Source organism: Coffea arabica, chromosome 11c, assembly GCF_036785885.1.
Source record: "Coffea arabica cultivar ET-39 chromosome 11c, Coffea Arabica ET-39 HiFi, whole genome shotgun sequence".
Lineage (NCBI taxonomy): Eukaryota > Viridiplantae > Streptophyta > Magnoliopsida > Gentianales > Rubiaceae > Coffea > Coffea arabica.
This window is the reverse complement of record NC_092330.1, coordinates 22,228-46,796: the sequence shown is the minus strand read 5'-3', so window position 1 is coordinate 46,796 and position 24,569 is coordinate 22,228. Positions and strand designations below refer to the sequence as shown.

General features: G+C 38.0%; 2 protein-coding genes across 2 annotated transcripts; both read right to left on the bottom strand.

Moving 5' to 3' along the window:
* Positions 1-3,785: 3,785 nt before the first annotated feature.
* LOC140016949 (S-norcoclaurine synthase 1-like) lies at positions 3,786-5,700 on the bottom strand. Its single transcript, XM_072071252.1, has 4 exons — positions 5,315-5,700; positions 4,916-5,158; positions 4,287-4,637; positions 3,786-4,184 (listed from the first exon to the last, which is right to left on the bottom strand). Exons 1-4 carry the CDS (start codon positions 5,573-5,575, stop codon positions 3,939-3,941), a joined length of 1,101 nt encoding a protein of 366 aa, XP_071927353.1. The 5' UTR covers positions 5,576-5,700; the 3' UTR covers positions 3,786-3,938.
* A 7,080-nt stretch (positions 5,701-12,780) lies between these two features.
* LOC140016829 (uncharacterized) lies at positions 12,781-13,485 on the bottom strand. The gene has a single exon (XM_072070816.1). The coding sequence runs from the start codon at positions 13,483-13,485 to the stop codon at positions 12,781-12,783; it is 705 nt and encodes a 234-aa protein (XP_071926917.1).
* Positions 13,486-24,569: the final 11,084 nt, after the last annotated feature.

Genomic DNA, 24,569 nt, shown 5'->3' with positions numbered 1-24,569 from the left:
TGCTTCTTGTGTACTTCTGACTCATCATGAACTGGTCAAATCGTTTGTACCATTGTCTCGGTGATTGTTTCAATCCGTACAACGATTTGCTCAGTTTACAAACCCAATTTTCTTTACCAGCAACTTTAAATCCATCTGGTTGAGACATATAGATTTCCTCCTTCAAGTCACCGTGAAGGAACGCAGTCTTCACATCAAGTTGAGCTAGCTCCAAATTCAACTGCACTACCAAGGCCAACAAAATTCTAATAGAGAAATGTTTAACAACTGGAGAAAATACCTCATTATAATCAACTCCCTCCTTTTGAGCGTAGCCTTTAGCCACCAATCTTGCCTAGTAGCGAACATCAATCTTGTCAGGAAATCCTTCTTTCTTTGCAAATATTCATTTGCATCCAATTGCCTTCTTGCCCTTCGGTAGTTGTGTCAACTTCCACGTCTTGTTCTTCTGAAGAGATTGCATCTCTTCTTCCATAGCATCTTTCCATCTATCATTTTCTGTACTTTGAACTGCTTCAGAAAATGTGGATGGAACATCATCAATAACTGGAAGTGCATAAGCCACCATGTCAACAAAACGAGCAGGTTTATGAATTTCTCGTCTTGCCCTATTGACGGCAATTGACTCTTGCTGCTGTTGAGGTTCTTGGGTTGAAACCTCTTCCTCATCTGACTCCTCTTCTACCATGAGAGAGTCATTGATGGTGCTATTTGCTGGACTCACCATTATTTGCTCAAACTCCACCTGTTTCGGCGTACACTCCACCTGTTGCGGAGTACCACTGGTTCCATCTTGTGTTACCTTATTCAACATGGCAGATTCATCAAAGGTAACATCCCTGCTGATAATGGTTTTCTTTGCTTCTAGACACCACAACCGGTATCCCTTAACTCCAGCACTAAAGCCCATAAAGAGAGCCTTCTTTGCACGTGGATCCAATTTTGATTCATTTACATGATAATATGCGATAGAACCAAAAATACGCAAAGAATCATAATCTGTTGCAAGTTTTCCAGACCATACCTCTAATGGAGTCTTGCCACCGATTGCAGATGATGGCAAGCGATTGACGAGATGTTGAGCGTATGTCACAGCCTCAGCCCAAAACTTTCTGCCTAATCCAGCATTAGACAGCATGCAACGTACTTTCTCCACTAGTGTCTTGTTCATACGCTCTGACACCCCATTCTGCTGTGATGTTTTTCTAACTGTGAAGTGCCGAACTATGCCACATTCTTGGCATATCTTCTGGAAGGGATCACTCTTGTATTCTCCACCGTTGTCTGTTCGGAGAATCTTGATCTTTCTTCCCGTCTGGTTTTCAACCTGAGTTTTCCATTTAAGGAAAATCTCTAGCACCTCATCCTTGCTCTTCATAGTAAACACCCAAATTCTTCTGGAAAAATCATCAATAAAAGTGACAAAATAATACCTGCCACCAAGGGATGGAGTCTTGGCAGGTCCCCACACATCTGAGTGCACATAATCCAAAATACCTTTGGTATTATGGATACCAGTGCCAAATTTCACTTTTCTTTGTTTTCCCAGAACACAATGCTCACAAAATTCTAATTTGCAAACTTTCGTACCTTTCAATAATCCTTGTTTGGCAAGATTTTGCAAGGATTTTTCACCAGCATGTCCCAATCGCATGTGCCACAACTTTGTTGCCTCCGCATCCTTCTTGCTACTGGAAGATGTTGCCGCTGCTACTGTCCCAACAACTGTACTACCTTGGTAGTAATACAGATTATTCTTTCTCACACCTTTCAACATCACAAGTGCTCCAGAAGTTACTTTAAGAATTCCATCTCGCATCCTCACTTCCAGGCCTTTTGACTCCAAGAGTCCCAAGGAGATGAGATTCCTCTTCAAATTCGGCACGTACCGAACATCCTTCAGGATTCTGGTGGATCCATCATGATTACACAGTTTGATTGATCCTATCCCAACTGTTTTACATGGATTGTCATTTCCCATGTACACAACTCCACCATCAAATTCTTCAAATTCAAAGAACCACTCCCGCATGGGAGTCATATGGTAGGTACAAGCTGAATCCAAAATCCACTCATCTGGATGGGATGTTAAATGTGATATAGCCAACGAGAAATCTGATTCCGCATCACTTTTGCATTCTGCAACATTTACGTCTTGCGGAACTTTCCCTTTCTTCTTTAACTTTGGACAGTCTTTCTTCCAGTGCCCTTTCTCACGACAGAAAGCACACTCATCTTTGGCAACTCTGCTTTTCGATTTGGACCTTCCTCTTCTCCCCTTTGATTGGCTTTGTTGACGATCTCTTGCCACTAACGCTTCATCTGCTACAGCTACTTTCTTTTTCATTTTATCCTGCTTTCTCAATTCACGACTATACAAAGCAGAACATACAGCATCTAAAGACACATTTTCCTTCCCATGAAGTAACATAGTTTTCAAATGTTCAAATTCATCAGGAAGGGATGATAACAACATCAAAGCCAAATCTTCATCTTCAAAATTTACATCTAAATTAAACAGGTCTGCTACTAATTGATTAAACATAGTGATGTGTTCATTCATAGTAGTACCTGGTTGGTAATCGAAACGGAACAATCTTTTCTTCATTAGGAGTTTATTCTGACCACTCTTCTTCAGAAATTTCCCCTCCAATGCCTTCCACAATTTTCATGCAGAAGTCTCATTTTTGAAAGCATATTTTTGCTCTTTGGACAAACATGATCGAATAGTTCCGCATGCCAACCGATTTATGGTACTCCACTCCTTCTCTTCTATGTCATCTGGTTTCTTTTCTTCAATGGCAATGTCAAGACCCTGTTGGAAAAGGGAGTCCATGATTTCGCCTTGCCACATGCCGAAATGGCTAGTACCGTCAAATGTGTCCACCGCCACCTTCAAACTTGACATTGGAATCCTCGACCATGTGGACGAGGAAGCCGATGCCCCAGATATAATTCTTGACGTGAAATTGTCAGATGCCATTACAGACTCAAATGATAGTATTCAATATAACAAACTACAAACAAGCCAAAGGACGAACCTTCGGCTCTGATACCACTTGTTGGGGAAACCGGGTATTTTCCCACTCAAAATTACAACTAGTGATTAAACCGATTCAGTAATTCCCAGGAAAGATCGTCAAAACAATCTCCTTAGACAGAATTACCATTCCAAGTAAATTCCCAGGAAAGGCTGGAGGGGTCACAAGCGGTCCCACTTAAAACCCAGTCTCCTAGACAGAACTTACGTGCACGGTGTATTATCACAACTATACCCGTGTATACATAAATAATACGTACACGCGAATAAGAAAATACACCCAAGAGAATCGTATAAAACACTATGAATAAACCCGACAAATATATACAAATATATTGAATACTATATTACTACAGAAAAGAAACTACTAAATAAATGCGGAACAAATAAAAGAGATATGGAAAGAACGCACCCGAAAAATTGATAACGGAGTTCGGCTAATTTTGCCTACTCTCCGAGTACCACTCAAGCAGCCTGCTTTTATAATTTAGGAGAGAAGAAAGAATACAAAGAATTACAAAATCCTTATGGGTAATTCTTTGTTGTTCTTGGTACTTATCAATTGGGAGGACTTGAGAGCTATTTATAGCTCTCAAGCTAAGCTTCTTCCAATAACCCAACCGATGTGGGATTAAATTGTGCCAAAGAGAAGTCAACAATGTTGGCTTCCAAATTCAGGAATTGAGGCAGCCAACATTTGTTGAAATTCAACAGCATGTATATGCACATAAATGTACGATTGAGATTCACCAAAATGTCTCCTTAATTAGCTATTACTTGAACAGAATTTTCACTGACTTTTCATCATGGGCTGATGGCCCTGATGAAAGTGATGATACACTTCTTTATTCTGAAGAAAGATGGCAGAAAATTTTCTTTCCCGATACTTGCAATTTTCTTATTTAATGATTTTCATGGTTCTCAGCAAGCTTTTTCCATCAAGTTTCCTGGAAATAACCAGTCTTATGAAGTCCTCGTGCCGTAAGGTCTTGTAATTTGCTCCATTTTCTTTCACAAGATCAGGTAGAGGACCAATTTTTACACAGATATTAGGACTGTGAAATGCGGCAACTGAAAGTCTTTCTTTCTGGAAAAGCACAACAGCTCTATGTTCAATGCTGCAATATTCCCCATTACTCAATATCTGCATTCAAATTCATGGAGTCAATCAACTCAAATGCAAGTCCTCAACATTCAGAAGCAGGATCATTTTTATTTTTAAGTTGAAATAAGATTCGATGGTTACCTCCATGACATCACCAATGTTGATGATGATGGCTCCTGGAATGGGTTTAATGGGCACCCATTTACTGTTTTTCTTGATCTGTAGGCCCTGAACTTCATTCACTTGAACTAATAAGGTCAGTCCTGTGGCATCAGAGTGAGGAGCAAGGCCAATAACCTTGTCTGCTTGCAAGCATGGTGGGTAGTAATTCACTCTTATTCCTTGAACACAATCTTCATACAAGCTGCTAATTTTTTTGGCATCCAATCCAAGATTCATAGCCATGAGATTAAAGAGACTCAAGCAGAGTTTGTGCAATTCAGTTGAGTATTCATCCAAGGTTGATCTGGATGGGTTAGAGAAAGTTAGAAGCTCAAAGTGGAGAGAAATATGTTCAAATTTTTTCTGGTTTAAAAATTCCTTGTGAGCTTGCTATTACTTTGTTGTCTTAATACTGTGCTACCATGAAATCAGAACATTGCTTCAGGGAAAAATTCTTTTCTTGTCCATTAGGGACCTGCAGCAGTCAGTACATTGGACAAAGCTGACTAATGGGAAAGGGAAAGGGTAACAATATAAGAACTTGAAGAACAAGGATGGGTTTAAGAGAATTTGCATCACGATTTATCTGACGTACTATTTATGTGTACCTGAGATTTTGGATTGTTAGGCCAGAATCTCATATTTCTTTGGGAGGTTGGTAAGGAGTAAAGGAAGAGCAGGCCACCCCAGTCGAGCTTTTGGTCCTCCGATATGACAAATGCTTGACCATATCCTTCAAGATCATTTGGCAGTTGTGCATAGATCATCTTCTGCTCTAATGGCAGCTTGAAGAAGTCCTCTACGACAACCTTCATTTTCTCAATTGCTATTGTTGCCCCATGATTGATTAACTGTTTGAAGATTGAATTGCACAGACATAATTAGGAAGCAAAATCGTAGTTATATATCGAAAGCATGCAGGAACAAAATTCTCGAGTATGCATTTTACCCAAGAAAAGACTATGACGGTTTTAATTGGTAAGCATAAAAAGCTTTCCTGATTTTACCTGAAAGAAACCCCATTCTTTGCATGCCTGGTGAAGTTCTGCCATTTCATTTTGGTAATCTACATGGTCTGTTGCAAGCTTGCTCATATCAATGACTGGAATTTGTAAAGATTCATCAACTGAAACTTCATCAGGATTAAGTTCAGGTCTGATGTATCGATGTGGGATTTCTTTCAGGTTATTAGAAGCTAGTTCTTGGACATTCTCAACAGGGAGTGAACCACCAAGGTCTTTTCTAGTGTTGGCCACCTTAGCCTCCATTGCTCGATAATATGTTGGACATCAACCCCTATAAGTCTTATATATAGCAATCCCTTTCGTCACTTTCTTACTTTGCCTTGGCAGTATCAGAGAAAAATTATTTTACTCATATTGTTTGTTTGATTAATTGAGATTGTCCTGCCAGCATTTTTGTGATTGATATGTCGTATTTTGGTATCACTTCGTTTTCTTGTTTGAGAATGCAGCAGCCTTGGAGACAACGTTGGCATCTATGGAAAAGACAATAAGCTAGTTGGGGTAATTATAACTTCGTAGATTTAACGATTAACAAAAAAAAAAAAAAAAAAAAAAAAACTACTTCCCAGTAAAGCTTTTGGTATATGGATAAGTGTTTCTCTCGTCGTAAAGGGATTGTTTTTCCCCTTTGGATCTTGCATCTCTTGCATGATAAGGCAGTTCACCGTTCCACCATCAAGGTCTAAGAACATTACATCTGGCACACCTAAAACTTGAGAGCTCCAGCTCCAGCTCCTAATTTTGGCATGTTCCATCATCAAGGTGCAAGAACATTACATTTGGCACACTTGAGAGCTCCAGCTCCAGCTTCTAATTTTGGCATGAAAAGTAGATTGAAGCCAAAATGTGAAAGTAACATTTGCCAACCATATACACTTGATCCTTCAGAAGTTGGGCATAAAATGAAAGAGCAGCAGTTTTGGTCCCATACCATGAAAAGAGAGAATTGCAATTTTGGTCCCAAATATTTGGGATATAAGCGCTTTTAGTCTCTAAAATTTGAATCAAACCAAACGTAGTTCCAAATATTTTAGTTTTTATGTACATTTAGTCCTAATGACTAATTTTTACCACCTACTATTGGAATCAGGTTATGTGCCAGCAACTAATTTTTGAAAAAAATAATAAAATATTGTTGGTCATACTCTGTAATAAAATATGACTAATTACTCGTATGCTGGTTACTTGAGTAATTAGTCTTTGACCTAAATTTCTTTTTGCCAACCGAATCTTTGTTTTCTTGGGTTAAAGACTAATTACTCATGCGATCAGTATGTGGGTAATCAGTCATCTTTTACAATGAATTATGGCCAATAATATTTATTTCAAGTTTTTTAGTTCTTTTTTAAAAAATTAATTAACGTTACATAACAGTTAATGTGATTGGATTTTGATAGGAATTGATAAAAATTAGTCTATATATATATATATATTAAAAGCACCAAAGTAATACCCTTGTATAATTGAATTATGAAACATATTTTAAATTTCAAATAAGTTGTATAATAGAATTACATAAGATGGTAAAAAATTTAAGTCGTCAAAAGGGAAAAAAAAAGAGTTTGTAACTCTAATGAGCTAAAACCTAACAATGTCTATAACAACGACTAATTGGAAGCCATGAAGGGAACCTCAACAAGTTAAATCTAAACTAGAATTAAAAAAAAAATAGCCACATTTGTGTTAGTGATTAATTTTTTTTCCCAACAATGCCGTCATTGGAAATTTTAATGACTCTATTATATTCCAAACATGAGAGCACTCTTAATAATAATTAGGTTTTTTACTTGATTTGGACTTTGAGGTCTTGGTTTTGATCTAGAATTCTTCATGGAGTAGGAATTAATTTCTAAAAGTTTTAGAATTTATCCAGAAATATAGTATAGTTGAAATAAATCTCCTTTAGTCATGTAGGTGTCTGACTTTTATCCTCAGCAGTATGCACAAATGGCGCTATATCCGTCGTGTACTTAACTGAGCATTAGACAAGAATTTAGATTTTCTGGAAAGGAGATGAAGCCACTTGGAGTACCATTAATTTACTGGTTAATTAATTCTATCATTAAATCTAGGGCTTGAAGATTACAAAAAATACTCAGTAATCATAAACATTAAAGTCTGACTTTGGATTTCACCAAGTCAATAAGAGATATTGTTGACATAAGTGCCAACATTGATGTTACAAAATATGTATTTTTTATTTTTTATTTTTATAGCAAGAGAAGAGTGAATTTTAAAAAGTTGGAAGAGGGCATGGGGATTTGAATCAAAATCTCTAATTTCTAGAACCTCAACCTTGGAATTTGTGTTAACATAAGAATTAAAATTTAATCGAAATAAATTTTCTTTTGAGAGGAGCTCAATTTTGAAACTGTTGGAGGATGATCTTTTGAAATCAAACAAGAATAGAAAAGAAGGTTTCCTTAATATCAAGAAAGCTCTCTATTTTTTTCCCATTCAAAATAGAAGACAACATATATTCGTATCTGCTTGAAGTAGAGGTCTTGGATTCAAATTCCTCTTTCTGCGTTCATATTTCTTAAATCTCATCCCTCTTCTACTAATAATAATAATAATAATAATAATAATAAATACATACGTTTTTTCTATTTTAAAGATGTAGAACATTAATTATGAAAGGAAAGAAAAGAAAACTATAGTTTTCTTTTTCCTCCCAAGTACCTTTCTAAATTAATCTTATTCGAATAGAACAGAACAGTATATGTATAATATTTCTCTAGGCTATCTAGAAGCCTTTTGAATTCTTTTTTAGGCAATTCATGTAACACTGACTTTTAAGTTTTACTCTAGCAAGACCTATTTATTGAAATAAATTCCTAAGAAAATTTTAGGAACGGGTTCAAAAAAGTAGTGAAGTACAGAAAAAATACTTTAGCAGGATAAACCTAGAAGCTAAACATGAATTGGAAACAAAATTTGGTTAAAAAAATAAGTTTCCATGTGAAAATATATTGTGACTCTTAAGAAAAAGAAAACGGCTCATGACTATATACATGAAAGTAATAAGTGCAAATTGTAATAAATCGAAATAAATCAAAAAAATGACACAAAAATTTCAAATTAAACGAATGTAAGAAACTCATTTTATTTTTCAATAACAATGTAGACAAAAGGACACCAAGCATCTTGGAGGTTGGAAGGTTTATTTTTTATTATTTTTTTTAACATTAAGAATTGCACTATTCTATACTAATAGGGAACGAATTGAGTTACATGAGAAGTATCATCTAAACCATATTGATGCCTTGACACATCCTCTAGATTTTTTTAACTATAGGTTGTGAGACTTGAATTCCTGACCTATAACTCGATTCCTGTGAGTAGTTTTTCGATCATTAATTTACTTTGCATGATCTTCTGACTTGTGAAGTTATGAGTAGGATAACACTAATTTTCTTAATTGAGAATATTTCTTTTCAAAAAAAAAAACAGAGAAGAAAACGAAAGCAATATAGCTGCATACTAGAGTAAAAGAGAAAAAGAGGGCCTACGTACCCGTCTAGCATCGTTTTTCATTTCTATGGATATGCTTGGACAAATATTGATTAATAATGGAACAAAAAAAAAATACCTTTACTCCAATATTTGAATTAGTCTATGTCTAGATAATATATTTGAACATAAGAAAATGCATCTACATAGCTTATGTGTACGTTTTAATGTGGATATAGAGGTACAAATGTCATTATGTAATTAGGATTAAAGTTTACGAAAATTAGTCCTTTGAAATCATTTACAATAATTGAAAAATAAAGTCAGTTTTCAAACTAATATAGTTTTAGATCCTATAAAAAATTATTAGACATATTAGGTTAGTTTTTAGATTCCCAAGACATTTTATTTTTCATATCTCAATCAAAAGATATATTAGATTATCAAATAATAGTTGGTACTCAAGTAATGAGACTAAGAAATTCAAGTGATACTTAATGGATTCCCTTTATTAATTGATTGTTTTGAGATATCGCACTTGAGGAATATGTTTGGCAAGGGTATCACCAAAATAAATACTTGCAACATGCAATGCACGTACATCCATACTAGTAGGATTAAATGTGCAAATGTACTTAGAGATTGGAACATGTAGGATTACATTTGCTTTCTTCGAAAATTTAGGGACTAAAAGCATTCATCCCTCAAGCATTTGGAACCAAAACTACAATTTTCTTGTATGAAAAATAAACTGCGGATCAACTGCAAAATTAAAATTTGCTAAAGCAAGATTTGTCAAGAAATTACTGCATTTAATAAATGATGAAACAAGCAATGAGCAATGAAGGTGCTTTGTATCTCGCTTTTGCAAGGATGGGCATTTTTTTTATTTTTATTTTTAACCGAATCCCACATTATTATTCAAGCTGCCCAAGAATACAATGCAGGAAGGAAGGCCGCACCCTTACCTCTGAAAGGAAAAACGAAAATTACAAAAGTTCTGTATATCTAGGGCTAGTAACCCTCTAGTGCGACACGGTAATTGAGAAGCCCTAGTGAAGAGCTCGAAAGACCCACGCGTAGTACTGGAGGAAGCCAGTGAGTCAGCCACAGCATTTCCCTCCCTATAGCAGTGCTTGAACTGATGATACTCCGGATCAGCATACCGAATCGCACGCACGATAGGCCAAATGACCGCTGGACCTCCCCCTCCCCCCATAAACAATTGATCAAGACGAGACAATCAGATTCAACAATTAAATGCAACATCCCTCTTTGTCGCCCTAACTGAAGACCCAAAAGTAGCGCGCGCGCCTCCGCTTGGAGGGGACTTACCGGACCAAAGAAATCAGCAAAAGCCAGAATGAGCCTTCCACAGGAATCCCTAATCCCTCCACCACCACCCCCACCTCGAGAAGTAGAGCAACCATCTGTATTCAACTTAAGGAAACTGTCCGAAGGACACACCCATCGCACCAGAGTGGATATTAAGGACCTCCGAACCTCGGATAGCGAGTCTAGAATCGCCGCCCATTGAAGTGGTACCCTCGTCATGGTCGAAAAGTAAACCTGGATCAATAACCGCAGTTCATCGATGATCCATCCCCGAACCTTAACAATGGATATGTTCCGTCCCTCAAATCTAGCCATGTTTCTAGCCCGCCATAAGAACCAGACAATAAGCAACGGTAGCACACGGGATAGCCACCTCAATGCCGTCCCTTTGACAGGGAGCAACCACCATTTGTAGCATCGTGACCTAACACAAGCAACTGAAGGAATTGCAAAACCTAACGACTGCCCAAAAAAACCCCAAACCTCATTTGCTAGCGCCCCAGTAGCAAACACATGTTGCAGTGTTTCCAACTGAGGCGGCGAACAGCATTGACACCTAGAGGGGCCATGAACTTGAAACTTTGCTAACACATCATCCACCGGTAGCAGCTCATGCAACAATCTCTACATAAGAGAGGAAAATTTCGGTGGAAATAAAGAATGCCAGATATAAGTAAATGCCCATGACCGAATCCCAGAGGATCGTACTACCTGATATGCCGATTTTGTAGAAAACTCCCCCGAAGGTTCTAAGGTCCAAACTAGGCTATCCAAAACCTTACCAAAACAAAAGAAAGAAACCGCAGCCGCCTCTGCGACCTCTGAGGGGAAGGCAGCCAAGGCCAAATGATCCCATTGGCCCTCGCGCAAAAAGTCATGAACCCGAGCGTTTGACGCTAAATCTGGAAACCTCTATGCCAACGGACCTAGCCCACTCCAATTATCCCACCAGAAGGCAACATCCCCCCTAGACAAATCCCATTTTAGCCACATCTCCATGGAAGATCGAACCCCAAACATTCGTTTACCACTAGGGGAAAACTTAGTAGAAATAGAGACCTGATTTGGGTGTAACTCACCAACATACCTAGCCCTCATGAACTTGGCCCAGAACGAAAGCCCACATCTAAACAGCCACCATAGCTTGCAGGAAAAAGCTTCAATAATGGCTTGTAACGAACGAAAACCTACTCCACCCTCCTCCACGGACGACATAATTTCTTCCATGCAGACCAATGCTGCTTAAACCCAAACTCTGATTCCCTCCAAAAACACCGTACAAACATCCGCTCCAACATAGCAATTACCCCCTTTGGAGGCACCAATACTGCCAAAATATGAATCGGGATTGAGGACAGCACATGTTTTATGAGTAGAGCACGAGCACTCATTGACAGCCACCGGCCTCGCTAAGAACTCAAATGCTGTGAAACTTTATCCAATAAACCATTGAACAAGGATCTCACCCTTCTCCCAGCATACAAGGGGCAACCCAAGTAAGTGACCGGCAATTCTTTAAAAGAAAACCCCGTTGCTCGTGCAATCACCCTACGCAGTACAAGGGATACCTTCCTGTCCACCAAAAAATAGCTCTTAGAAGCGTTCACCAACTGCCCGGAGATCCTCTGATATTTGCCCAATACCTCCATAACACATGCTAATGAACGTTTACTACCATTACAAAAAATAATGATGTCATCAGCATAGGCAAGGTGTGTCAACGGCGGACATCCCCGGGCAACAAAGTACGAAGAAAATTGTCGGTCCCCCACCAAAGTGTTCAAGACCCTGGAAAGGACCTCAGCCGCAATGATGAATAGGGTCGGGGATAGTGGGTCCCCTTGGCGCAACCACCGAGAGGATCTGAAAAAACCACAAGGTTTCCCATTAACCAGAACAGGAAAATGGCATGTGGAGATCAACCACCAAATTATATCTATCCAGCGATCCTCAAAACCAAACTTTCTCATAACTTGAATAAAAAAACACCAAGACACCCGATTATATGCTTTGGCCATATCCAACTTCAGCGCAACATTTTATCCCCTAACTTTCTTCCCTAACGCCGAGCACATTTCTAGAGCCAATAATATATTATTAAAGATCTGCCTACCCTTCACAAAACCACTCTGCTGAGACGATATTAGCTTAGGCAGAATGACCTCCAAGCGCATTGCCAGCAGTTTCGATATGATTTTATTAACAAAGTTACATAGGTTGATTGGCCTAAACTCCGAAAATGAGGACGCACCTGGTATTTTCGGAATTAAAGCCAGCAGCGTCGATGTGTATCCCCAAGGCAGCTCCGTTCCAACGAAGAAATCACAAATCACCCGACAGACATCACCCTTTACTATTTCCCAACAGGAAGTGAAGAAAGAGCCCGTAAACCCATCTGGCCCTGAGCAACTCTCTCCATTCATCTGGAAAACCATTTTTTTAACATCTTCCTCAGTAGGGACTTGTTGAAGAGCCTCATTCTCCTGCTCAGAGACAATTGAGGGGATAGCGTCTAAGCATGACTGATCTACCTGTACTTGATCAGATAGCGCCAGAACTTTAGCGAAGTACTCAACCGCCATGTCTTCAATTTTAGGTAGCTCGTCAACCCAGACTCCATTCTTATCCTTCATTCAATGTATATAACAACGCGCCCGTCTTTACTTGAACTGGCCATGAAAGAACCTAGTATTGGCACCACCTTCCTTTAACCACCGGATACAAGTTTTTTGATGCCAATATCTAGATTCCCTCAATAGAGCTGCCTTGAGGTCACATTGCGCCTGGAGAAGCCGTTGTTGCCCTTCCTCCGTCGGGCTTGCCTCCAATGAACATTCCAATAACTGGACCTGCTCTTCCCATTCCCGGACGCGATCAGTAACATTTCCAAATGTCTCCTTGTTCCATACCCGTAACGCATGCTTCACCGCCTTTAATTTCAAAATCAAAACCTTAACCGATCGCCCCTCACACTCCATCTCCCAAGCTTGACGCACCACCTTAAGGAAGTCACCGTGGGACCTCCAAACATCCAAGAAACGGAAACTCCGAGGACCTCCGCCGACAGCCAAGAAACAAGTTACTAGTAACGGAGAATGATCCGAAGAAACTCTACTCAAATGTGCCACTGAGGTATTAACACCTAGATCTAACCATGACTGGTTTACCAAAACTCTATCTAGACGCTTCCAGATTCGAGCCCTCCCTAGACGATTATTGCACCATGTGAACTTTGACCCAAAGAAACCCAAGTCCGTCAAGCCAGCACCATCAGTAAAATTTAAAAAAGACTCTGCCTCAGAGAAACGAAACGGCCGACCTCCTTTCTTCTCCTTAGACCCAACAACGACGTTAAAATCACCCATGAAGATTGTCGGCTCTCCCAACCAATGCGCTCTTGATAATTGCAGCCAGAGCAGTTCACGCTCATCTAGGTCACACGAAGCATGAACAAAGGTTGCAATAAAAGAGCGGGGAAAATAAGTATGAGCAATTTGCAACACCAAAAATTGATGAGAAGCCGCAACAATGTCACACTTTGTTAGGTTGCGATTTTATTATTTATTTTATTATTAATTTCCTCTATTACCTGATCTGATGTGGATTGTTTAGTAGATTCTACTCACTTTTCGTAATTTGCATTTATTTCAGGGAGTAGAACGAAAATACCACAACCAATGCCAATTTGGCATTCATCAGGAAAGAGCTCAAGTAGCAGGCATCCAGGGGCATTTTGAAACAAGAAAATGTGGCCCTTTTTGGTAATTTGCGGAAGACAACTTTCAAAAAGGAACAAAAAGGCTGAAGTCTTCTACAAAATGGAGGCCGCCGCACAGTAGAATGAATATAGGACTATTAGATAGGAATTAGAATGAGGAGCAGAGGATTTTGTCACCTTTAGCTTAGCTTTATTTTGACTTTTCCTTCTTAGCTTTTGGGTAATGGAATTCTCCTACGGATGTCAGGAGAAAAATTGGGAGAAGTGTGACTTTCCTTCCTTTTAGCCTTTTAGCAGTTTCTTTTTCTTCCTGCGTATAAGCAGACAAAGTGAAGACATTAAATCATCCTCTGCAACTTTGTGTTTCTTTATTCCTTCTATCGAATTGAATTTGCCCATTGTCCAACTGATGGCCGTGGCTCTCTCTTCAATCTTGTATGGTTTTTTCGCATCAAATATGAACTAATTCCTTCACTCTAGTCAAAAAACAACGGAGGTTTGGCTCAGCTAATATTCTGAGATCGATTTAATTTTATCTTTTCCTTTATTTATTGGTATTCGCATATTTCTTGGTTGCAGTACTTATGATTATTTAATTAATTGATTGTCTTGAATCCGGATAGTTAGTCAATTTGGTAATGTGATGCCCCAGTCAGTTCGTAAGTTGATATTAGGGTTATTCATTAATTGATGTGGTGAAATTAGGGTTTTAGAGCTAAGGAGAAAATCCTAATCTCGGTTAAGATTAAAAACCCTAGTTTATGTATTATTATTCGTAGGTTCGAGCTATAATTTATATTCAATGTTCTAGTGTGTGTTTTGGCATATGTAAGTTTAGGATTCGTTTTAGTTTACAAAGGTTTAGCAAGTTTGAAATGGTTAGCAAACTCTAGATTAGCAAACCTCTAGTGTTACAATTTATTAGAAACCTTAAGTAGGGGTTTTATTTATCGCCCGCCTTTTCTACATTTTCTTTATTAGAAAATTCCCCAGATAATTTTTATGAGTAAATATAGGTCTTAGATGATTTTTCTAGTATCGGTTAGTTTTTGAGAAATTAAGAACATATACCGGACGTGGGACCCACTAGTGCGGAAAGTTAGGAAAAATTCGACCAACTAGGTTAAGTTTTGGATACTGGATTTAAATTACCGGATGTTATGAGATAATTAGAGGTTGCTATTTGGATTGTTGTGAGAGGAAACAAAGAGATAGAGATGCATTAATTATAGTGACAAGTGTCACTTAGAGATTAAGTCTTGATCCTTGACCACTATTCATCCTTTTTCCATTTGACTAAATAAACCAAAACAAAATTGGATTAAAATCATCTCCATTTCCAAGCTGTTGAAGCCGGCTCTCTCTCTTGCAAGAAGAAAAGAAAACTCTCCAAATTCCTAACTCTAATCTTGCTCAAATTCAACAATCCAACCGTTTAATCTTGCAATTACTCCATAAAACCCCTTCACTTAGTGATTTGGAGGTGATTGGTGAAGTTGTTTGGAAGGCTAAGGTGTTGAATTGCTTCCTTCCTTGTCTTATAAGGTGAGTGACTAAGGGACTACTCTTGTCTTTCCAATAATGCTTAATTAGTGACCTATGTGAATTGAAGTGGTGAGATTAGGTGTTACTTCATGATTTAGGTTGAGATTGATGACATTTTCTATTTATACTTGATTTTCCTGATTTCATGTGAGTTATATGTTGTGGTCATGTATGATGATTGAAAATGATCTAGAATGAAGCCTTGGTGTGTGAATGGTAGTTATTTGCGAAAAATTTCCGCATTTGAACGGAAATTTCGGAAGTAAGGGTTTGAATTACCCCCTTCTGCTCGGCACTATTCATCATAGTTAAAGGCCGAATCAGCCTTGGATTAAAACATGAAAGTTGTAGGGAATGATATTTTAGAGATTCTTGCAAAATTTCAGGTCAATTGGAGCAATGTAACTTCTGAAAAGACTAAATTACCCCTACTGCCCTGTTTCTACCTGAATTTGATAATTGCGTCTGTAATTGGATTATTTTGGTTGGAAATATTTCGGAATTGGTTGTTGAGGTCTTCTGATGAATTGTAACCATGTATCTTAGCTTTCGGATGGCTTTGGAATCACTTGATTTGGACTTAGATAGCCTGACTTATGAAGTTTGAACCAGAATGCGGTTTGTGAACCTGTTTTTGCGGTTCTGGTGTGGTATATTGCATTTTTGACCTAGTTACACTCGAAACTGGACTGAGTGGTCTTCTTCAACATTGTAGCCTCTTAAGTCCTGAATATACTTGCAAAAGTTTCTATCAAATGGATCTATGTAGCCTGAGTTATGGCCAAAATAGTCACATCTATTCCAAACTACAAATTCTGTCGCATTTCTGGATTTAGCTTCTGCCCTGTTTTGTCCGTTTTGATAACGCACAAACTGGGTGTTGGCCTCTTTATAACAAATATAGATCTTGGTTTTAGTTTCGAAACGGTATAAAGTGCGTCGAAACCCGAGTTCCGTAGCTCCCGTTATGACCAAAACAAGATCGATCGTCAGAACTGCCTTTGAATCTGGACAGTTCTGACGGGTACTTTGGCACTCAATTTTCGTTCTGTTCTGAATGGATTGAGGTCTTAGCCAAAATATCAAAGTTTTATCCTTATGTCTCAGCTTTCTAATGCCTTTGGAATTTCCTGATTTGGATTTGTGAGGTGGGAGTTATGGTCCAGTAAACATACCCTGTCCGTTACTCTAAAGTGCGAATTTCTGGAATGATTTTCCATACTTTCGACCTATTTCTGTTCAAATCCGGACTTAGGTGTCTTCATGAAAATTGTAGCCCTTCCTCTGAGCTTCGTAACGGTACCTCATGTACCTTGACTGACACTTGTAGCTTCGATTGTATTCAAAAAAGTTTTGACGGCAAAGCGATTAGGTTACCCTTTTCTGATTCCGTATGCCGTTTCCGCACTCGTATGTGCCGATTTTGCCGTTTTGCTTGTTTTAAGTATGTTAGTAGCCGTTTGTGAGATATTGTGACACAATCTTCTATTTCAGACGTTGGTGAGTTAGGTGGAGCCGGTGGAGCCTACTAGCTACTCCTCGCAGCACGAATTTCGTACTTTTGCTCTTTTGTTCATTGGGTAAGTAATCAGGCCGCTCTTATGTGTTAGTTGCTTATGTGTTTCGATATGTATGAAGAGGGTACCTAGGCGAGGGTGTACTTTATCGCACTCGACCTAAACCCTAATTTGCGCACATATTTGTACATGGCTTATGTATATGAGCAATTTTGGAACTAAAACCCTTGAACTTATGGCTCGGGGTGACTTTTGAATAATTTTGTGAAGTTTGTGAGTTTGGGACCCGATCTCAATACTTAGATGGACTATTCGAGCCGGTTAGGGTTTGGTCGAAGTCAGTCCAACCTGGTTTGAGGTCACCAAGTTTGTGAATCCGGTTCACCGAGTATGTGGACCAAGTTTGTGACCCGAGCTTGTGAACCAAGTTCAATTTCGTTCGCTCAAGCAAGTTTGTGATGTGTCTGGCCAAAGAGGGTAATAAGGTGTACGGTGGGAGAACAAGTGGAGTTCTACGGACCATTATTTGTGGTCGACAGAGTGTCGGCAGGAGATCATACATGGCACATGAATTGGCTTTGGAGCCACCCGTATCCTTATTATGTGATGTTATTTTTCTGCTTTTGCTTTACTCTTACTGTGTAATGATTAATATGTGAGATTTACGCTTTTGCCTCTGTTTACTTACTAAGCATATAGTTTACCCCTTTTCTTTTGTTTTCCTTAACAGGGGCCGACACGGGGACTTTTGGCACATACACTAGTATAGTTAGATTTGCATGTAATAGTTGGACAATTAGGATGTTTGTTTTAATTTTGGTGGTTTGTATAAGGACTCTCCTTAGGGTCTACTCTTTGGTTTTGGTTATATTCATAAGGATGTAATGGGATGATTAGAACACTTTTGGGATTGTATATATTGTATATAGTGCTCTTTCGATTTATCTAATTTTATTGCTTTTAAATTTCGAATCCTGACGCGAGTTAGGCAGGCGTCCCGCCGATACCATAGGGTTCGCCCTTGGGAGAAATGGGATCGTCACAGGTAATCTATTGTCAATTAGGGCATTTAAATCCGTAATTGTTTAATTGCCTTGAAATAATGACAACTGGCACGATTAGATTTGTGTCAGTGGGATACACGGGCTAATCTAAAATAACCTTGGTAGTGCATTATTTGGTTAGAATAGAGTTTCTCTAATACGTAAGGCAATTGAGGAATTAAATCTTATGGGCATACCTAAGATTATTTCTCAATTAGAGTAGTGATTAACGGGCGTACCTTAATCATCGACACAGTAAGGAGGGGTTGACTGTCATCGCTTGTTTGGCAGTTATAACCTATTTATCAATAAATAATTAGAATTGCTTGTGCATCGATGATCAATTAGATGAACCATTGCTGAAGTTATTTCTTGACTAGACCTTTAATTATTATTACCTTGATTTTAGTGAATTGTCATTTAATTTTTAGTTGGATATTTTATTCTTAGTTGAATTATTTTAATTGTCACCATTTATAAAAAACACCCCCTGTATTATTTTGAATTTCTAAAGAGACAAATATCTCCAATTTCTGAGGATACGACCCTACTTGCCCTGTTTACAAATTTATAATTATTTGTGAAAAAGTCATCCCATTTAGGTATATCGGATCAAGCAAACTTTTCGGGAACAGGGTGAATCAAGTAACCCATTGCACACCTAGAGTCCTTCCTCCAGTACTTGGAATCGGATTTTAGTTATTTTAATTGGCAATTAGGTTTATTTTTATTATTGTACAGGCCCGACACCTGTCACACTTATATTCAACATCATAAAAAATCCAAATCCTACTTTCCTCATTAGAGACACCAAACAGCAAGGAGACACAAGTCCTTTTTGGTAATTTGCGGAAGATAGAATAAAAGGAGGAAAGGAACGAAGGGTTAGGGGAGCTTCTTCTTCCCACTGGAGCTGGAGCGCCGCACAGGGAGTCCTCTACGTAAGGGGAGGCGCCGCACAGAGCCGCCGCAGAGCAAAAAAGACTAATGAGATATGAAATGGAAATAGAGTTGAGTAGGGCTAGCTGGTTGCTTTTTAGCCTTTGACTTTTCTCAGTTGCTTTAGTACTTAGTAGTTACTTTTCATTCCTTGGATGCGAGGAACAATTAGGAAAACATTGAACCATCTCCTGTTCTTTATCACTTTGACCAAATTTGATTTGTCCATCTTTCCCCTGATGCCCGCGGCTCTTTCACAAATTTTGCGTGGGCTTTGTTCTGCAAACATGAACTAAATCCCTTTGTCTAGTCAAGGGACAACGGATGCTTTGGGTCGCCTAAAACTGTGAGATCGATTTAATTTTATCTTTTTCTTTTATTTATTGGTATTTGCATATTCTCTGGTTGCAGTGCTTATGGTTGTTTAATTAATTGATTGTCTTGGATCCGGATAATTAATTGATTTAATAATCTATTGTCAATTGAGGTATTAAATCCGTAATTGTTTAATTACCTCAAAATAGTGACAACTGGCATGATTAGATTCGTGTCAGGGGAATACGCGGGCTAATCTAAAATAACCCTGGTAGTGCGTTATTTGATTAGAATAGGGCTCTTCTAATACGTAAGGCAATCGGGAAATTAAATTCTATGGGCGTACTTAGGATTATTTCTCAATTAGAGCAGTGATTAACGGGCGTACCTTAATCATCGACACAGTAAGGAGGGGTTAACTGTCATCGCTTGTTTGGCAGTTATAACCTATTTATTAGTAAATAATTGGAATTGCCTTTGCTTATCGATGATCAATTAGGTGAACCATTGCTGAAGTTATTCCTTGGCTAGATCCTTAATTATCACTCATTAGATTTTAGTAATTTGTTATTTAATTTCTAGTTGGCTATTTTATTTTTTTTACTTTTAGTTGAATTGTTTAAATTGTCACTCCTGATATAAAACACCCCCTTTGTCACTGTGAATTTGGAAAGGAACAATTACTCCCAGTCTCTGTGGATTCGACTCTGCTTACTACTATCTACAGAAATTACTTTTAGTTTGAGCAGGTTTTATTATTGCACAGGTTTCAACAACCTGTCAAAGATTCAAAACCTGTAAGTACTCCGCTTGCTCCTCATTTTAAACTTAGCAACTTATTATCTCCAAAGATGGATGAAGAGCGAGCATACATGACGAAAGTTTCGTATGCTAATGCAGTTAGTAACTTGATGTATGCAATGGTGTGTACGAGACTCGACATTTCACAGCAGTTAGTGTGGTAAGCAGGTTCATGCATGATGCGGGTAAGGGTCATTGACAAGCTGTGAAATGGATTCTATGGTATATCTAAGATACTGTAGATATTGGATTAGTATTTGAGCAGGATGAATCAATTGGTCAATATGTAATTGGATATTGTAATTCTGACTATGCCGGTGACTTGGATAAGCGACGTTTTACAACTGGCTACTTGTTCACGTTTGCCAAGGCGCCAATTAGTTGAAAGTCTACTTTGCAGTCAACAGTGGCTTTGTCTACAATAGAGGCAGAGTATATGACAATTACCAAATCTATGAAGGAGGCAATTTGGCTTCAAGAATTGCTTGAAAACTTGAGAGTTGGTCAAAAACACATTGACGTGTTTTGTGATAGTCAGAGTGCTATTCACTTAGCAAAAAACCAGGTCTTGCACGCAAGAATGAAGCACATTGATGTTCGCTATCATTTCATGTGAAAAATTCTTGAAGAAGAGGAGATTTTTCTTCAGAAGATTCGGACTACGAAGAATCCTGCAGGTATGCTGACCAAAGTGGTTACAAGATCCAAGTTTGAACATTGTTTAGACTTGATCAACATCCTACACATTTGAATTGGCACCCAAGGGGCGCAAATTTGGAAGTACCGCAAGGACTTGTTATTTTGTTTGAGTCAGAAGGTTTGTATTTTTGGTGGGATTAGAAATTATGCCAAGGCGGAGATTTGTTAACCTTTTGGCATAATCACTTATCCCACATCGGTGGGTTTAAGGTTTGGGGAAGTGTTTGAGAATTATAAATTAACACTCTCCCTTCCCAATTAAAACACACCAAAATTTTGTATTCTTTCTTCTGCCAAATTAATAAGAGTAGGTTGCTTATGTGGTACTCGGAGATTAGACACATTTGACCGAATTCTGTTATCAATTTCAGGTGTGTTCTTTCCTTATCTCTTTTATTTATTACACATTTATTTGGTAGTTTTTTTCAGCTGTAGTATAGTATTCAATCTATTTGTCGGGTTTATTTGTAATGTTTTATACGATTCATTTAGGTGTATTTTTTTTATTCGTGTGTCTGTCCTGTTTATGTATATACGGATTTGGTTGTGATAATACACCATGCATGTAAATTCTGTCATAGGAGATTGGGTTTTAAGTGGAACCGCTTGTGACCCCTCCAGACTTTTCTGGAAATTTACTTGGAATGGTAATTCTGTCTTAGAAGATTATTTGGCAATCTTTCCTAGGAATTACTGAATCTGTTTAATTTACTAGTTGTATCATTTGAGTGAAAAATTACCCGTTTTCCCAAAAAATTGGACCTCTTATATATAGCTATCGATGGAGAAGATCAGCCGTAGCATTAAAAATTGAAGGAATGCCAAATTGCTTACTGCTAATTCAGTAGTTGGCCAACGAATTTGAAATTTGATAAGGTGCCTTTCACATTTTCACAGATGCTTCACGAAATGTAAGAGATTTCATGTTTCTGAGTAATTTGTAATCTAATCACCCTTAGAAACATGTGAGATGATTAATCCAATAAACTTAATAAAATCCTGTATCAACCTGTCCTAATTTCATTGCATAGTCATTCTTTTTGCTTATTGAATAATTACTCCACCGAGATTAGCTGATGGAGTTCAATGTCATTACTTCATAAATAATCATACAGTTGGTAAATTTTAGTAGATGATTATTTAGCAACTTATGGGAGATTCTATAAGTTGCTCAATGACTATCGTAGAAGAATTTAAGGCCAATGGCACATCTTGATAAGTATCATTTTAGTTGTTATAGATTCGTTAGTAAAGAATTTTTGTTGCTAATTACTAATTACCATGCCACCATAACCAATTTTCATTACAAAAGCGATTCAATACAATCTGCCTGAAAGGGGGGAAAAAGGATTTTTTTAGCATTTGTATAGGATCATACCAAAAACACAGAGGAGAAGAGAATTTGTATGTAACCTAAGCAACTCTAAGGCAAGAGGCAACAATCGGCAATTTTTGGATTGAACAGAAAAATGAACATAAAAAAGATGAGATTAGTAGAATGATTATTTGTTATTTTTGATGTACTTTGAAGGCAAACCGAAACCAAAATCATCTATTAGAGCTTTTTCCTTTCCTGCAAGCATATATATATATATATATATATATATATATATATATATGTGTGTGTGGCATATGCGAATGCCACCATAAATCATCTACCAGTCACGTAGACAATTTAAGGCCAATCTTGATCAGGTACATGACTAAGGAATTGGGTTTGCTAAATTTTGGAGCCAAAAACCAGTAATTTGAAACTGACATCTGCGACTTATCATTGTTAGCACATATATATGAATTTTTTCTTTCTCCCGTTCTAAATCAAATTACACTTGCTGTGGATAAAGAAGTGCGACCCCTCTGGGATTGCATGAACAGATTTGGCAAGGCTCCATTGAACGGGGCATGCCTGTTTTGAAAGCCATGCATCATTGTCACAGCAGCGGAAACATGCAGAAAAGTATTGACCGATCGACGAGCGTATTTGAGCAGGTTGGCATAAATCAGCACCAGATTTATTAGGAAAGAAAGGACTCCACGGGCAGCTGAAATCAACTTCACTTGCCAGACAGGAGGCCTTGCCAATGTTCATCGACTATGTGGATGAAATTGCAAGGAATGCATTTAGTGCATGGGAGAATCCGGATGAACCAATTGAGTTGTTAACTGAGATGATGAACACTGCCTTTAAAGTTATGATGAACATAATTTTGGGTGATGAAGTTACTTTCTTCAATGTGGAATCATTTTAGATCGTACATGACTATTAACCTCCTGGTTTTGCATAACAACAGATTTTTTTTTTTTTATAAAGTCAATTCGAGACCTACCACCCAACATATCCCTCCCCCTACCATCGGAAACTGATCAAGGTCAGAACTACAAAAAATATGGTAAATTATATAGTTTATCAATTATGTGATAATAGCTTCTGAACTACTAGTGGTGGGGCTAGTGGTCAGGGAGTTAAAGTCCCGCTTGATAGACCAGGATTCAAATCTTGGCTGACCTGTTTAGGGTAGGGAGGGAATAGGGGAGTGGGGGAGGATTAAAAAAAAAAAGTGGCTGCTGAGTAATCTAATCTAAACAAACCATGAGACATGCCTGTATCAACAATTTTGATCTTTTGTGGCAACACACTTTGCTTGCTTTTTTCTCAAGGTCAGTACCAAGTTATTAGTTTGTGTTTTTTTTTTCTTAAATGATATTGCCACAGTTGAAGTTTTATTTCCACAGTAATTCTCATTGAAAATGATGAAATTATAATCTCCAAATAGCATTTGGATTTGGAGGGATAATTTTGGCATTTGGATTTGATATTCTTTGTGGTTTAGATATTCTATCTAGTTTAGTTGATAAGGAAATTGTCCAGATGGTTGTGAGGCCTGATCCGACTCTCAAATTCTTCCTTATCTTTTCCTTTCCTTTCCTCTTATAAGATTTGGAGTCTCATTTTAGACAAAAGGAAAAAAAAAAGTGGGCACAAATCTTTGCACACACAGAAAAAGAAGCCAAAAGCACAAGATTTCTTTCCTAATTTCAAAATTCGATTTCTATCCATTGCACTAAAACATACCGAAGTTTTGTGATGAGAAGGATTTTGAAGGAAGGAGGAAGGAGGGAAGAGAAACGCTGTGGAAAAGGGAGAGGAGAAGGAACCGATTCGTTTTTTTTTCTTCATTGCGGCTGTAAAACTTGAGAAAAATGCACACTTCTAAATTCTGGTAGAGATGTAAATATATTAGTTAAGTTAGTTTACCATCCTATCCGAGAAGAGTATCAAAGTTCCAAATGCTTACATCACATTCCCACAATCACATAAACTTCTCATAAAAATTTTATTTATTAAAAAAAAGACTGCAGGATTAAGACCTCTAAATTAGAGGCTTGTTCATTAGGCATGGATGCTGGACTATTAGCTATGTAGTCTAATTTCAAACCAAAACCAGAGTTCAACCGACATTCCAGATTATGTTGCAATCCTCCATTCTCCCGATTCTGGCTTATTTTGTGCTACAGATCAATTGCAATGATCAGGTAATATCACTCAAGTGAATGAAAGTTTAATCTTACATTTAGCATGTGTTGGGGAAACCGGGTATTTTCCCACTCAAAATTACAACTAGTGATTAAACCGATTCAGTAATTCCCAGGAAAGATCGTCAAAACAATCTCTTTAGACAGAATTACCATTCCAAGTAAATTCCCAGGAAAGGCTGGAGGGGTCACAAGCGGTCCCACTTAAAACCCAGTCTCCTAGACAGAACTTACGTGCACGGTGTATTATCACAACTATACCCGTGTATACATAAATAATACGTACACGCGAATAAGAAAATACACCCAAGAGAATCGTATAAAACACTATGAATAAA

Bases quoted from the DNA above. Each gene is read 5' to 3' on its own strand.
- LOC140016949 (XM_072071252.1), bottom strand. From the start codon at position 5,575: ATGGAGGCTAAGGTGGCCAACACTAGAAAAGACCTTGGTGGTTCACTC. The intron at 5,159-5,314 runs GTAAAATCAGGA...ATCTTCAAACAG, and splicing joins AAGAATGGGGTTTCTTTCAG to TTAATCAATCATGGGGCAAC. The intron at 4,185-4,286 runs GTAACCATCGAA...ATTTGAATGCAG, and splicing joins ACATTGGTGATGTCATGGAG to ATATTGAGTAATGGGGAATA.
- LOC140016829 (XM_072070816.1), bottom strand. From the start codon at position 13,485: ATGGGTGATTTTAACGTCGTTGTTGGGTCTAAGGAGAAGAAAGGAGGT.